Source organism: Tyto alba, unplaced genomic scaffold (genome assembly GCF_018691265.1).
Source record: "Tyto alba isolate M040663 unplaced genomic scaffold, T.alba_DEE_v4.0 Super-Scaffold_45, whole genome shotgun sequence".
NCBI classification, from domain to species: Eukaryota; Metazoa; Chordata; class Aves; order Strigiformes; family Tytonidae; genus Tyto; species Tyto alba.
Genome location: NW_024881321.1, coordinates 31,744,219 through 31,758,695, shown reverse-complemented (window position 1 = coordinate 31,758,695; position 14,477 = coordinate 31,744,219). Strand labels below are relative to the sequence as shown.

The 14,477-nt window shown below is 39.7% G+C and overlaps 1 protein-coding gene across 1 annotated transcript; it reads left to right on the top strand.

Moving 5' to 3' along the window:
- Positions 1 to 5,025: 5,025 nt before the first annotated feature.
- On the top strand, positions 5,026 to 14,259 carry SLC10A2 (solute carrier family 10 member 2). The gene is made up of 6 exons (XM_009970080.3): positions 5,026 to 5,447; positions 8,623 to 8,741; positions 9,871 to 9,959; positions 12,128 to 12,303; positions 12,888 to 13,045; positions 14,126 to 14,259. Exons 1-6 carry the CDS (start codon positions 5,026 to 5,028, stop codon positions 14,257 to 14,259), a joined length of 1,098 nt encoding a protein of 365 aa, XP_009968382.1.
- The last annotated feature ends 218 nt before the right edge of the window (positions 14,260 to 14,477 follow it).

The window sequence follows — 14,477 nt, the reverse complement described above, 5'->3', positions numbered from 1 at the left end:
TTACACTTTCTGCCACGATTTAGATAGGCGAGGCTGAAATGTATCAGAAAATACAAATGTACTATGTATTTCTCCTTGTACACACCGTATTTAGAATACTGACAAATCATAGCAGAACCATATCCCTCAAACCAACTACTTAGTGTGTGCATGAGTTCAGCCATGGGTGTAAGGTGCATCTCTCAGGGCTAGTACACCAGCAAGGTAAATTTGCCTGTAATTCAGGTATGTAACACGTCAGGTTTTTTCCTAGCTGAGTTTATCAACAGCCAAATGCAAGAACGCCTGTGCCTTCAATGTTTCATTTGAGACTCAGCTCAAGAGTCTAACAGGTAGAATGTAGATGTATACACCAGAGAGTGAAATGTAAAAATGCAAATGTAAAGATTCAGTGAGTTATATTTACAGCTGTCTTTTCAGTATTCTTTGGGAGACTATCCTGAGCTAGATGTATTTTAGTGTCATAAGTTTCTCTCCTGCTCTTCCATGGAGATTTTCTTAATGCCATCTATAAATTTCCAATCACGTAGTACAACTTTTTCCAAACAGAAAAACAAAAAAATCTTCCATCTATAGTTATACTAAAGTTTAAAGTTATAAACAAGGTCACCAATACTAGGTATAACTGATGTCTCTCTTTTAAAGAGGGTGGTAAAAAGCAGGTAATTGCCTTTAGGAAATCAATTATCTGAAAGAAAAGATTCTTCTAACCAACACATAAATATACTAAGAAGCATCTCAGAGTCTGAATTAAACAGACAGGGAAGATTCATAAGTCTCATTAAGAGAAACATCACAGAAATAAGCACCAGACAGCCATAAAAGACAAACTGTTAAATTGTCTCTTGCAGTGTAGGGCTCTGTATGCACTTACTGCTATTCATGTTTTATAACTGTTCGAGTTAATGGATAAATCAATTATCTAATTGTCGGCACAGGGACCAGATCCTTACAGGTTTCATCTGCCTGGATTTGTTTGCTGAAGTGACACTAAACTCACTCGCACAAGGAGGAAGCCTCATCACTACAAGAATTGAAGAAGACAATAAAGAATATGGTAATTTGGTAGCTTTGGGATGCAAACATACAGCTAGGCTGATATTTTTCTATTTAAGTATGGATTGTTTTAATTTTTGCAGTATGCTGACAGTGTTCAGAATCTAACTGGGGATGTTAATCATCACCAAAATGCCACCAGGCTCACTGCTGCTTTCTTCTCTGAACATTAGTCACAAATTCTAAAATCACACTGAATAACATGTGCATAGGCAAAAGACGCCAGTTGGGTACACAGAGCAGTGCATAGTCCATCTTGCCAGTTAAGCCCCATAACCTATGTGGAAAACAGGCAATAAAACAGAAGCTGTACAACTCAGTGCCTCTGACCACCATCTCTGAACTGCTGCTTTCCCTGAGGATGTCAGGGAAGCATACAGAGAGCAGCCAAATTTGGAGTTGTTGATCTGTTTTCCCCCAATAACCTGTATGTGGATTAAATCCCAGAAGCACACTGTAAAAAGCAAAGCAGACTAGAGGAATGTTTGAAATCCAGCACTCCTGAGATGGCTGCCTCCCTACTTGATAATACTGTACCTCCTGCAACATAGCAAGTTTTTAACTGTGCCTGTAAATATTTCAATGTCTTGGGTATGGTTTTAGTTCCCTAACAACACATGAGGATTTCTTGAAATATATATTATGATCTGTCCTAAATTGTGGCATTTTCAGCCTAATAATAAGTTGAATTCAGAAGAGCTCAGTTCTGTTTCCAGAAAGGATTTTTTGTAACCTAAGGTTTTATTCAGTCAACTGATGAACTACTGACTCTGAACCATCCCTTTTACAATAAAGGAGAAAAAACAAAGGCAAACCTTGCAGTAACTACAGATTAAGTTTGCACAACCTGCTGACCCACAAGGCCATACAAGTGAGTAGTAGACGTCCCTTTTGTGCTCAGTTAAGCCCAAAGCCTGAGCAGGAAGGTCTCCCCCTTCACTCCATTTCCAGAAGCCAAACTGCAAAATGAGAGTGGGACATTCTTTTCTTTCAGCGGAGGCTGGAGACCAACAGCAGAGACACTTCCTCTATGTTGTTTTTCTGGGTGATGGCATCAAGCACCCCTACACAGCTCATACATGTGCTTGGCAGGGTTGGGGGAGAGACAGAGAAAAATCAAGACCCTGCATGAGGCTTTGCCTGAGAAATAGCCCCTGTGATTTGGAGATCCCTCACCATCTCTCCCAAGCCACCCATCCTGGGTTCCCACAGCATCACAGACATTTACAGGCCTTGGAAACTCACTTCTGTCCCCAGGGCTTGTTGAAGATTTCAAGATGCTCTAGTCAAAAATTTTAGTTTCAACAAGAAGCAAGTTCAAGTGCAAATCCAGAATCTGATACCGGTTTTATAGAAAATGGTAATACAGGCATGTTTTTAAAACCTAACTAGCCCTTTAAAGGCTTGGATTGAAAAATAAAAGCTCCTAAAACATTCTGTTTGATAGCAAGCATAATAAGGAGAATAAGTTTTCTGCCAGACTGAGATCTTGTAGGCTTCTCTTCCTTCCATCTACTCCTTATTACCTTGCTTGTTGTTCTATTAGACATATCACAGTCACACAGATGTGGCACTAATCACAGGGTAGGAGTTGCCAGCTGCCTGGGAGGATAAAGCTACTCTGACATTATCCCATCAGGCACCCAACAGTGACTTAGGAGATACAGTCATTTAGCTGACCCCTTTGTGAAGAAGCAGGTGCCATCTGAGCATGCTGGGAAATCCTTTCTAATGCAGTCAGCTCCCCCTCAGCAGTTCACGGTTTAAAGTAAAAAAAAAAAAAAAAAAAAAAAAAAGCAACGCCTATCATTTTGCACACTGAGGTTAAGCACAAAATGCTGAGGCTTTCAGTAGGAGTCTTACTTGCTGAAGGTAATTACAGCTTAGTATGTTACCATAGTAAAAAATATTACTGTATTGAAAACTAAAGATATTTGGAGAGAATCAATTGCACTTTACATTCTGGACTTGATTTTAGTCTAAGATACACACCTGAAGATACTTTTGCCCCAAAGCTTGGGTATAGGTAAAGAAGTACCAAAATTCTTTCCTTGAAAACATTCCCAATTTTGTAGGAAACCTGAGGGGAAACCTTTGACGAACCAGAAAACTCAGTGACTTTGGTAGGGTTTTGAAAACTTGAGGCTGAGATTCAAGTATGCTCTATAGTCAGAATTATGCCAGCTTTCTAGTGTTTTGTTGCTGTTGTTGTTACTGCTGTTGTTTTGTCTTGAAGAACTCATCTGGCTGCTCTCATATCTTCTTTTACTCTTACAGAATATCAGTGGCACAAAGTTATTTTGATATCCAATGCACGAATATTTGCAATGCATCCACCTAATAGGGCAATAACCACAGTAAAGTTACCTAAGCACTGACTGATGTTTGTTTTTCTACAGGAAAGCACACATGACAGAAGGACGTGAATCAAGGCAGGGGAGGGAGAACAGGGACACGGAGCAGGAGGCAAATGCACTGGGGATGCCATGAACTTTCTCTGGTCCCACGTACAAAAAAGTTGTTACCTACGCCATATAACATGCCTAGTGCCCATCCTAGAGCTGCAAGACCTGAAAGAGAATGCAGGGAAGCTGCTCTGCCTCAGTCTCTCATCTCTTTTGAGCCATGGGGATGACAGATAACGACGAGCCACACCAAGCCCAGGCACAAGGAATCAGTCTCCTAACCTTCATGCCATACCAGGTAAAATAGTGACCTGCACCCTCACCCCTGGTGTGCATGCTGAACATGTTGCTGCACTGAAGGGGACAAGATCAGCTTTGGCTGGGTACCGTAGCTCCACAGCAACATGCCAGTCCCAGTGCCCTGCTCCCCACTCCCCATGCTTGGCTCAGAAAAAGCACCTTTTCCTCCTCCGCCCTCGCTGCCCCACACTCCTCCTCTTGCTGCCCTCCATTTCCAGTCCAAGCTGGAGCGAATTGTGACCACACCAACCATGTGTGGAAGAATGTGCCAGGAGGCCCATAAATCTCCATGCCACCGGAATGAGCACAGCCCACAGCTCCTTGCTCTGCTTCCTCTCTTCCCCTCTTCTTTCTTCCCAGCGGATGAGCTCAATGTGGAGGTGGACGTGGCCAGGAACAATATAAGATGCAAACAGGGACTTGCAGCTACCAGGTAGTCATCCAGTGCACAGGCTGGGGTGATGTGATGATGTCAGGGCAGTGGCAGTTCTCCATGGGTCAAAGCCAAAAATACAGGCAATGTATTAGCTGACTGCATCATGGGAAACTTTGCAGCCAGAGGTCTTCACCGTCATCAGGATTACTTGGAAGTGAAGAAGGAATAAGAAATATTACCTACAAGCTGCATTTAGAAACCAAAAGTGACACGAATGTGCATGCAGACCTGTGGTAGAGTTACCACTGTACACCAGTCATAACTTCTATCATACTAACAACCAAATGAGGATCCCACCACATTCAAATGAGCCTGTGTGTCATGGTGAATGCTGCTTCACTTAGCAAGAGTTGCAGCTTCAAATCCTAACTCAGGACCTCTAATTGTGGTTTCCTGAGTCTCAGTTTCTTGACCCACAGCCCCCTGTAATGCCAGTGACAGTGCATGCATGAGCAGCTCTCATGAAGGCACGCAAGAAATTCAAAGAATGAAGTCTAAACTTTCTCATCCTCATGTGATTCTCATTTCCTGTGCTCAGCTACACCACAAGCCTCCCTTACACCCTTAAATATTAACACAGCTATTCTCTTGATGTGACTCCTCATTATCATATGAATAAATGATTAATTGTTGCTGTACCAAGCAAGTGCAACTTTTATAACTATATGAATCAGCACTGTGCCAAACCCTTCAAGAATAGTAAGAGTGTTCAAGTATTTATTGCACTTTATTGCTTCCTGGATCATTTAAAAGGAGTCACTGACAAACAATCATTTACACAGGCTTGAAAGTTTGACTCAGATGTAGTGAGTGGTTCTGTATTTCAGAATGCAGACATACCTTCTTTCCCAGCAATTTAACACTAGGCCTTTGGCAGAAAACTCCACAGCTTGTCCAGCAAATGCTACTGTTTGCAATGGCACATCATGTGTGTTACCAGAAGATAATTTTAATGCAACTTTGAGCATAATTTTAAGTACTGTTCTAACAGTCATGCTGGCTTTGGTGATGTTCTCCATGGGTTGCAATGTGGAACTTAAGAAATTCTGGGGCCATGTAAAAAGACCCTGGGGTATTTTTGTGGGTTTCCTTTGCCAGTTTGGAATTATGCCTCTCACAGCCTTCTTGCTGTCCTTGGCCTTTAATGTGCTTCCTATTCAAGCTGTCGTGGTGCTGATCATGGGATGCTGTCCAGGAGGCACAGCCTCCAATGTCATCGCCTACTGGGTAGATGGAGACATGGACCTAAGGTAAGAGCAGCCATTCTCTAAGTAGTTCATGTGGCTTTTTACATTGTAAGCTTTATATTGCAAAGGACTGTCTGGGTCTTTTCTTAGCTTCCTGGCTTATGCATGTTGGAGCTTGCTTCTTGTAAAGATGTTTAGTTACTCTAATAGTAGTGAATATAAGCAGAACAGTAAATATCTTTGGTTCACTGAGAATTCATGCAGAAGAGAGCACAACAGAATTGCACCTATTAGAAAATGTCTTTATTGTAAATCTTCAGGTCTTTCAGAAAATATCATTTATGAAGACCACTAAGATACTAAGGATTACTAAATCTTTTTTGAAGTTAGAACTATTTTTGTGATTTTGCTTCTCCTAATACCTTGGGAAGTTAAAACCCAAAAAAGATAACAAAGGATTTTAGGATCCAAATCCTCTGTACAAAGTAGTGGCTATACAATAGCTCTTAAGCAATGTTTCTTGAAAAACACCACCTGTAGAAAAATATTGTCCCTCTTTTTGTGTTCTATACAATGAATAGACAGGCATAGATTTTCTCTCTGTGACCTAATACAAATTAAAATCTCTTGCAGTAATTCTATCTGCTCCTGGCACCTTCTGCAAAGTCTTCAAACTGAGGGAAAGTTTTACAGGCTAGAAACCACTGACTAAGGCAGTCCTGCATATTTGGGGCAATGAAAAAACTCCTTTGTGGCAAAGTGTGATGGTCTTAGTGACAGGGTGCTCTGAACTCAAAAGCAGATACGTAAGGCACCTGGCATGGCCTAGGACATGAAACACACAGAAGTGAACCCTACTTTCGATGCAAATTCCACAGGGGGTTTATTAACAGCCTTTAAAAATGCGCCATCTTTTTATTTTTATAACCCAGTTATTTTGCTCTAAAATAAAGAGCGTCATTTCTCTGTTTTCCACAGACTAACAAATTGAAGCATTCATCCAATTTATCATATGCCAGTCTGAACTAGAAATTGAAAAAATAGTAGAAGTAAGAAAGATGTGGAGCTAGGGTGAATAGACTAAGAATGTTAATATTTGTAGCTTTAATAAGACGTTTTTTTCCATCCTTTGAAAATAGTGAACTTTCCTGTCACATACAGGTGCTAATGTAATACCAGCTTTCGAATTATGTATGAGGTCAGCTCTGCTAATCACCAACTTCCTTACTGTGGAGGAAAGACCTATGATATTAGGAATTGCAAGACACTTAATTTCAATTAATACAGGTCTAAGAAACCACAAATGGCAAGATATCTAGCACAAGTCTGAAATTCTGTCCTAATCTTTCCTTGGAAGAATACACTAAGCTAAACTGCTTTCTCAGCTCTGTATGTTCAGAGTTGAGCCACTGAAATCAGTGATAAAAATCCAAATTGATGATGCTATAAATATGAGCAGGGTTTATATCTCATGATGCTGGCAGAGGGTGAAGTAAACTGAAAATACCGATAGAAGGTTATTCTTCAGGTAAAGACCTTAAGAAGTCAAAGGCTTTTGGTCAAAACCTTTGTGACAATAATACAGGGACCAGAGGATATGAGATGTATAGCAGAGACGGCAATGCAAGCATCTTCAGTTCTTGATAGAAAAATAACAATATAAGTAGGTTGGCTGGTTTCTGGAGCTAGCACAGTATTGTAGGAAGCCTGTCTATCATATCAGCCAAGGTTTTGATTTTAATTGATAGTATTATATTTTTATATATAACAAGCCATCACCATTGTATACAGTTCTGCTTCAAAATGTTACAGTGCAAATAGACCACAAGTTAGAGCAGGAAGTAATTTTCTACTGATCATATAATCACAGGGAGGTGAAGTATGAGGTTTTATACCTTTCTTAATAACTCAGACCCAGATGATATCCTTTCAAGCTCCCCATAGACACGCCTGGTTTTGACATTTCTTGATATTTCACAAGGCCAACTGCTTCTGAAACATCATCTCCTCTCCTCCACAGCTCCACCAGGAGCTTCTGTGAGCACAGGGACAGGGGTTAGAGAGCATGCAGACTTTGGATCACGATGTAGGTACAGGGACAATAAAAAAATGTAGAAAATATAGTGGTAGAAAGAATAAGCTCATTTATCCATTTGGGCTTTACCTCACCTTAACTGTAGGCCATGGCTCCTTTTTCTCTGTATATAGGAACTCTCTTGCCAGAGAGTCCTACGTAGTTCTATTCAATGACTCTGAACCAGAGAGTGACAGGAACGAAAATTAATGCAAATATTATAGGAATCAAGATTAATGCAGATATTCCTGTGGTTTCTATATTAATTGTTCTAGATTTCTGTGGATCTGATCAGTTTGTGAGATGGGGTCAGTAGTACCTTTTCTGAGGGCAAGCAACATAAAAGAGAAATCAGAAGTGAGGCTGATAAGCAAGTTTCCAAAGTCCCTTAACTAGAATACTCTCTCATTATTTTTCTGTCAGAGGACTGTGATTTGTAGGCATAATTTTATCTATTCTACCCAGATTCTGATAATTACCTCCTTATTTTAGCTGTCTTGTCTTTTCCTCCTTCTTCATTCCAGTAGTAGAATGCATCCTTTAGTACAAAGTGTAACACACCTGATGGTTTCAAGACTTTATATTTTAAAACAGAAATGTCTTTGCACAAACCATGGAAACAGCAATACTTATACTCAGTTCCACTGAGTAATTCTCAGCACCTATTCTTCAGCCTAGAGCAAAACAAGCCAGAAAGGGGAATTTTATTACTTCACACATCCTAGACAATGAAATATTTTGGTTTATGCCATTGACTTTGGAGTGAAATTTTAACACTCTAGAACCACTGGTATAATGGAAGGCTCCATTTGATGTCCATCTGACCCTGTCCAGCTTGCCACCCTTCCAGAAGCCAGCCGGACAGACAGCATGCAGACAGCCTTGCCAACAGACCTTCCTGATGGCTGCCTGTCTGACTGCCTCATTTGCACTGAAAGTTATTGTACCGTGGCTGCAGAACACATTGATAGTTTATGTTCCTTTCTTTTCAGCAGAAGCTATTCCTTCCATTTAGCGTTTTTCTAACCTGATATACAGGATAAATTGACTGTAGCCAGCAGCATTTCTTGACCAACCTTTTATAAGCTGTGAAGTCATATTAAGAAAATGAGAAAGACTATAGGCTAGCATGAGATTAACTGTCACTAACCAATTTCTTTGCAGTATCAGCATGACAACTTGCTCCACACTGCTTGCGATGGGAATGATGCCACTTTGCCTCTTTGTTTATACCAAGATGTGGACTGATTCTAATGCAATCATACTCCCCTATGACAGCATTGGTGAGTCCAGTGAACCAGCACTTTCCCTTCTGACTCACCCCCTTTATCCTCCCTCCAGTAATAACCACCTTTATACCAGCATCCTGCAGTTATGAAGAAATGACCCCAGATTTGTAATCACCCTCCTTCTTTCCAATAACTTCCATAGGAAATAGGTACCTAGATCACTTCATGTCATCCACAGCTCTGCAGAACAAAGACTTGAAGTCATTATAAATATTGTACAGATACATATCACGAGATTGTGTATGTTCTTCTTTCCAAATGGTTTGGAGACCTGCATGGTACTAGGATGAGAATATAAAATAATTCATACAGGAATAGCTGCTTCCCATGGATGAAAGTGTTTGTAACAGCTTTAAGGCACAATCCTGCAAAGTGCTAAATGCTGAGGCCATAATCTGGCAAAGTACTCAAGCACACGTGGATAATTAAGCAAGTGATTAAAACTGCTGAGTCTCTTTGAAAAGCCGCAATCTACACCACCAAGAGTGGCTTCATTTGACTTCCTGTCAAAAATCTCATCCAGCTACAAAGAGAAAATAGTCTAAGTATTTGGAAATACATGCTCCAGTGCTTTGCAGAGCTGTGGCCCTAGTGCTTATCAAGTGCAGTTCCATGTTGTGCTAATCTTGAAAGCCAACAGAGTCACTTTCATATTCTTCAATTTTTAATTACCCATTGTCCTGAGGAAAAAAAAATCACATACATCGCTTGTGCTTTCAAAATAAATACCGGAGGGGGGAGACCAAAACAAAAGAAGGTCTAAACTGGTTGTTGATATGATACAGTAGTGAAACACCTGCAGACAAAATGAACATTTAATATAGCTACTCACATCACAGGATAGTGATGATTAGCACACTCAAATTTCTGTCTGCCTTTCTGATGCAGGTGAACGAGCATGTAGCTCAGCAGAATGGCAATTACATCAACAGGCTGCCAAAGATAACAGACTCTACAGAAAAGCAAATGGGCAGGTGTGGGTAGACTGTGCATGAGTGCGCTGGGGTGCACATACCAGAAACATCCTCTGAAGGCTTGGTCCCTACCCCCAGCCTCTCTACCCAGGGTCTGTCCTCCTGTCATGAACAATACATGGGCTTAACTTCTCTCTTCTTTTTTACAGGAATTTCACTGGTAGCTCTTATAATTCCTGTTTCGTTTGGAATGTATGTTAACCACAGGTGGCCTAGTAAAGCAAAAATCATACTTAAGGTAGGACAAATAAGGCTGAAGCATTAGTAATTATGGACAGATTATGGAATCAGTGGCATCACTAGCGCAGTACATCACTATTCATAGTATTAGTATCTGACTTCATAAGAGCCAGGAAGTGTTCAGCAGAAAATAAATAAGACGCTGTGTAAATGTATTGCTTTTCCCCTGCACAAAAATGCATGAGTTGCATACATTATCAGAAACTATCATTATCTAAAGAACCTACTTTTGTCTTTGGCTACAACTATGTTAGTAATTGAGTTCAGTTTATAATGTAAACTGAAATTGGAAGGAAAATCATTCAGGTCAACTGGAAGCAGTTTTTCTCTAAAAATAATAAAAAATGAAAACATTCTGGTTAAAAAAAACTCTTTCTACTTTTAAATCAGTTTATTGATTTTTGAGGGGAATTTTGAGTGTGAAGTCAATTTTTATTAAAAAAAAAAAAAAAAAACAACTTGAAAGTGTTCCAACTGTTAAAAAATATCTAACAAAACTATTTACAAAATTCAACTATCTTTGCAAGATAGTGTCAGATGCATCAAAAATATGGGGGTTTGGCAAAAACTATTCTCACCAAAATAATAATAATAATAATAATAATAACAACAACAACTATTACTACTATTACTTATCTGCATTCAGTGTTAACAGTCAATTGATCATTCTGCACATTAGGTTTAAGTTTAAAGTGATTGTCAGACATGCTGAGTACCCTTGGCCTTTGCTAACCATTCTTAGTTAACACATGTATTTTCTAAATTTTCTTAAAAAAAACTTGATCTGGCAACTTGTTATTCTACCTATACTTTATTATCATTTCTCCACTATCAGCTCAGGAAGCATAGAACACAAATGAGGTCCTTTTACATCAATTCATTTTCTTCAAATGTTAGCTTATTGTGTTGTATTTTAAAATGCACTCACAGCTTATGAACTTGGATACTACTGAGTACTGATTTCAAAACTACTATTCCTGTTTAATCAGTTAAGAGATAAACATGGACTTGAACTCACATGAAAAGAAACTCTACTTGCTCTCTCAACAAAACACCATTTCATCCTCTTTCTTACCGAGTGGGTGAGCAACCCACAGTCAGGTCCATTGACAGTTTGCTTTATGTGGGACAATGAAGCATCAAGCGAAGATTGAGTCATAGCTGTCAGATTAAGGTCCATAGAGTGAGAAATGGAGATAAGAGCACAAAGACACTGTGCTAGGTGAAATAGAAGAGTTTGTCATGGCTAGACCATGTTTCTTCTTCCTAGGTGCATGTGGTTAACAGCTCAATCAAACGAAAGTACTTGTTCACACAGTGCTTTTAAAAAGGCTTCAGCCAAAGACTGATGAAGCCAGTTCAATGGGAAAACACGTTTTAGCTGAGGAATGGATTCTCCTAAGCTTAGCCCCAGAAGTCTGCTAGTGACATCCCTGGCAACATATGCCATAAGGACAGACTTTTCACTTGGATATTGAGAAGAGAGTGAGTTATCACTTTTTTTGACAGTGAAGGTCTCAGTACGTTCAGCCACAGGAAATAAGATCAGCTCAGTGACTATGTCTATGTAGAAATGCTATGTGAGCTCACAGCCAGTTTTCAAACACAAATTTTCAGCCACATTAAAGATTTACTCCTCCACTTGGCAAATAATTTCCTATAACTAACAGTCTAGCATCTAGTTAGCTTATACTATACTAAGCCCCAGAGTGTGACTGCCCAAGAAGGGAGGAGGAAAAGTGCATTATACTAGCTCTTAGGCTGTCAGTTTCCCAAAAACTCTGGGGAAAATTTTCTAATGAGTGCACCATTCCTCATTCACATCACACCTGTGAACTTATTTTTAATCTCCAGTTCTAAGTACAGTTATAGCCAAGGCTTCAAGAGACTAGTTTTTACAGGTATCTGCTACAGATACCTATTATAGCTGTGCCTTGATGTATATCTGTAGTCACACAGTGAAGTACATCATACATCTCCTGTTTGGGAAAAATGGCAGCTATCTAATCTGTCTGCCTGCTGTGAATTACATTGCTGTAAATTTTAGGTTTTATGTTTAATAAGATGTTTCAGTGATGCTCACAGGCACATTTGACACTGTGTTTGATGCCGTTAAATTCCGTTGGGGTCTCTTACTCATGCAGTCCTTCCTCTTTCCCCTTACAGATTGGTTCCATTGTGGGAGCAATCCTCATTGTGCTCATTGCTGTGGTTGGAGGAATACTCTACAAAGGCTCTTGGATTATTTCACCGAAATTATGGCTCATTGGCACCATATTTCCAGCAGCTGGCTATTCTCTGGGATTCTTTCTGGCCCGTGTAGCTGGTCTGTCTTGGAACAGGTATGGAATTCTCTGTGAAAAAGACCTGTAGCCTTTTTTTTCAGCTGTGAAAAAGGTTTTTTAATGGTTAATCAGTGCTGAGAATGCTTCAGAGTCACTCATTCCCCAACCTTCTTTGGGATAGTAGGTAGATAAAAATTTTCTTGCACACATTTTTATTTACATATTCTAACTATACTATTTCCTCCAATTTTTCATATATCTTCTCCTTGTGTGCCCATGTCCAACACTTCAAATGTGTGAAACAGACCTGACTGATAAATAGGTTGGGACTACAGTAGAATTTCTTATGAAAATGCAGCAGCATACAACTTAGAATATCATTACAAAAGAGGAAGATAATGAACGCCACATATGTGGCTTGAAGGTGGATCACAGTCCTTTACAATTGCTGAACTGCCATAAACTGTGCATGTTCTGGTTGTAACAGTCATATGACTTGTAGAGTGTTTTGTTGACTATGTGAGCTGAAGGATATAATTTTCTTAACTTTTCCTGTATGTTTCTAGCTTATCCAGATTGCTAAAAAGCATAAGGACCCAGAAGCTGCTGTTTCACAATGGTCTTTGTATTATTCCCTTTAGATGTCGTACAGTGTCTCTGGAAACAGGCATGCAAAACACTCAGCTGTGTTCAACTATAGTACAGCTCTCATTCACACCTGAACAACTTGAATTGATGTTTACTTTCCCACTCATCTACAGCATTTTCCAGCTGTTGTTTGCACTACTAATTTTAGGAGGTAAAGTATATTTTCTATCGCATCATTATTATTATCAGTCTCATTGTTCATGGTTATGGAGGAAAAAAAAAGAGATAAAAAATAATCAAATGGAAAATAGTTAAGTAAATAATGACCCAAATGATTGCTAAACATCACCACTGTGCTGTGCCCTGTACATAACTAGGAATATACAAGGCTCATTTGAAGATTTGGAGGACCCCTTTTTTTCAGCACAAGGCAGGTGGATCTCCACCACCTACAACTGGGTACATGAGAATAAGTTGAGCACAGGATTGTTATTTCTCTTGGCCAAGGAAGGGCAAATGCATCTTCTTGCACTGCCCTGGGGTGGCTGGGCATACAGATGCCTTGCAGGGCCAGCCCCACAAACATGAACACACTCCTTCTCCTACCAGATGTTAGGAGAACAGGCATTAGTTTCATGGCTGATATGAGAAAATATCTTCCATTAGAGGGAAAAAGATCCCTTTTTCCTCCCACATACACCTCATGAGTTACATTGCTGCTAGCACAACTAACCTATCGAGGCTTGGGACTTTGTCTCTGTTGCTCACACCTAAAACCAGACATAACTATTGAGCTCTCACTCCCAAACCCGCCGTCTTACCCGACACCAGAGCACTGCCCTGGGGACACAGCCTGCAAGCCGCAGCCCCGACTCCGACCTCTCTGTTGGGCAATGGCATAGGGATGGACTTTGTCCCAGCTCCTGCCAAACGGGACTCACATAGAAGTAAGGGTCAGACCCACAAGCTCAGCCAAGAGCCCAAAGGCTTCCTCAGGGAGATGGGAAATACTTTTAAAAGTCACTGCACACAATAGGAACGCAAAGCAGTCAAGCACCAAATGTAGAATTTAATATGCTTTCCTTGTTATTTTCTAAATGTATTTTTCCAGTGATGAGTGCTGTTGACATAAAATAATTAAACATAGCTTTAAAGAAACTGTCTGGAGGTGTTGGAATGTTTTAGAAATATAAGGAAGAAAAATGTTGCATGTCTACATGCTACTACAGTGTCTTTTTCAGGCAGTTGTTATAATTTCTTTATTTAATATTAAATGTATATGGATTTCCAGGATACCGTGTTTACAGAAGACACCGGGTCAAAACAAAGACAGATGTTGAGAAAACAGAGGAAAAAGATGATTCAAAATCAACATCATCACAAGTTAAAATAAATGGAGGATTTGTATCAAATGAGACCAAATAGACAATTTCCTCCGTTCCCACCAGCTGAAAATATATATATAAGACAAACAGTTTACTTAGACCCTTTTTTCACATGCCATTGCTTTATGAAAATATTTATCAAAAGACGTTCTTCTGATATTGTACAGTGAAACTTTAAAATTATTAACTTATGAAAGATTTCTACTTTGATTTTGCCACAATTAAAAAGATCTGGGTTTGAAACTAATTCCCTAAAAA

Bases quoted from the DNA above. Each gene is read 5' to 3' on its own strand.
- SLC10A2 (XM_009970080.3), top strand. From the start codon at position 5,026: ATGCAGACATACCTTCTTTCCCAGCAATTTAACACTAGGCCTTTGGCA. The intron at 8,742-9,870 runs GTGAGTCCAGTG...TCTTTTTTACAG, and splicing joins ACTCCCCTATGACAGCATTG to GAATTTCACTGGTAGCTCTT. The intron at 13,046-14,125 runs GTAAAGTATATT...ATGGATTTCCAG, and splicing joins TGCACTACTAATTTTAGGAG to GATACCGTGTTTACAGAAGA.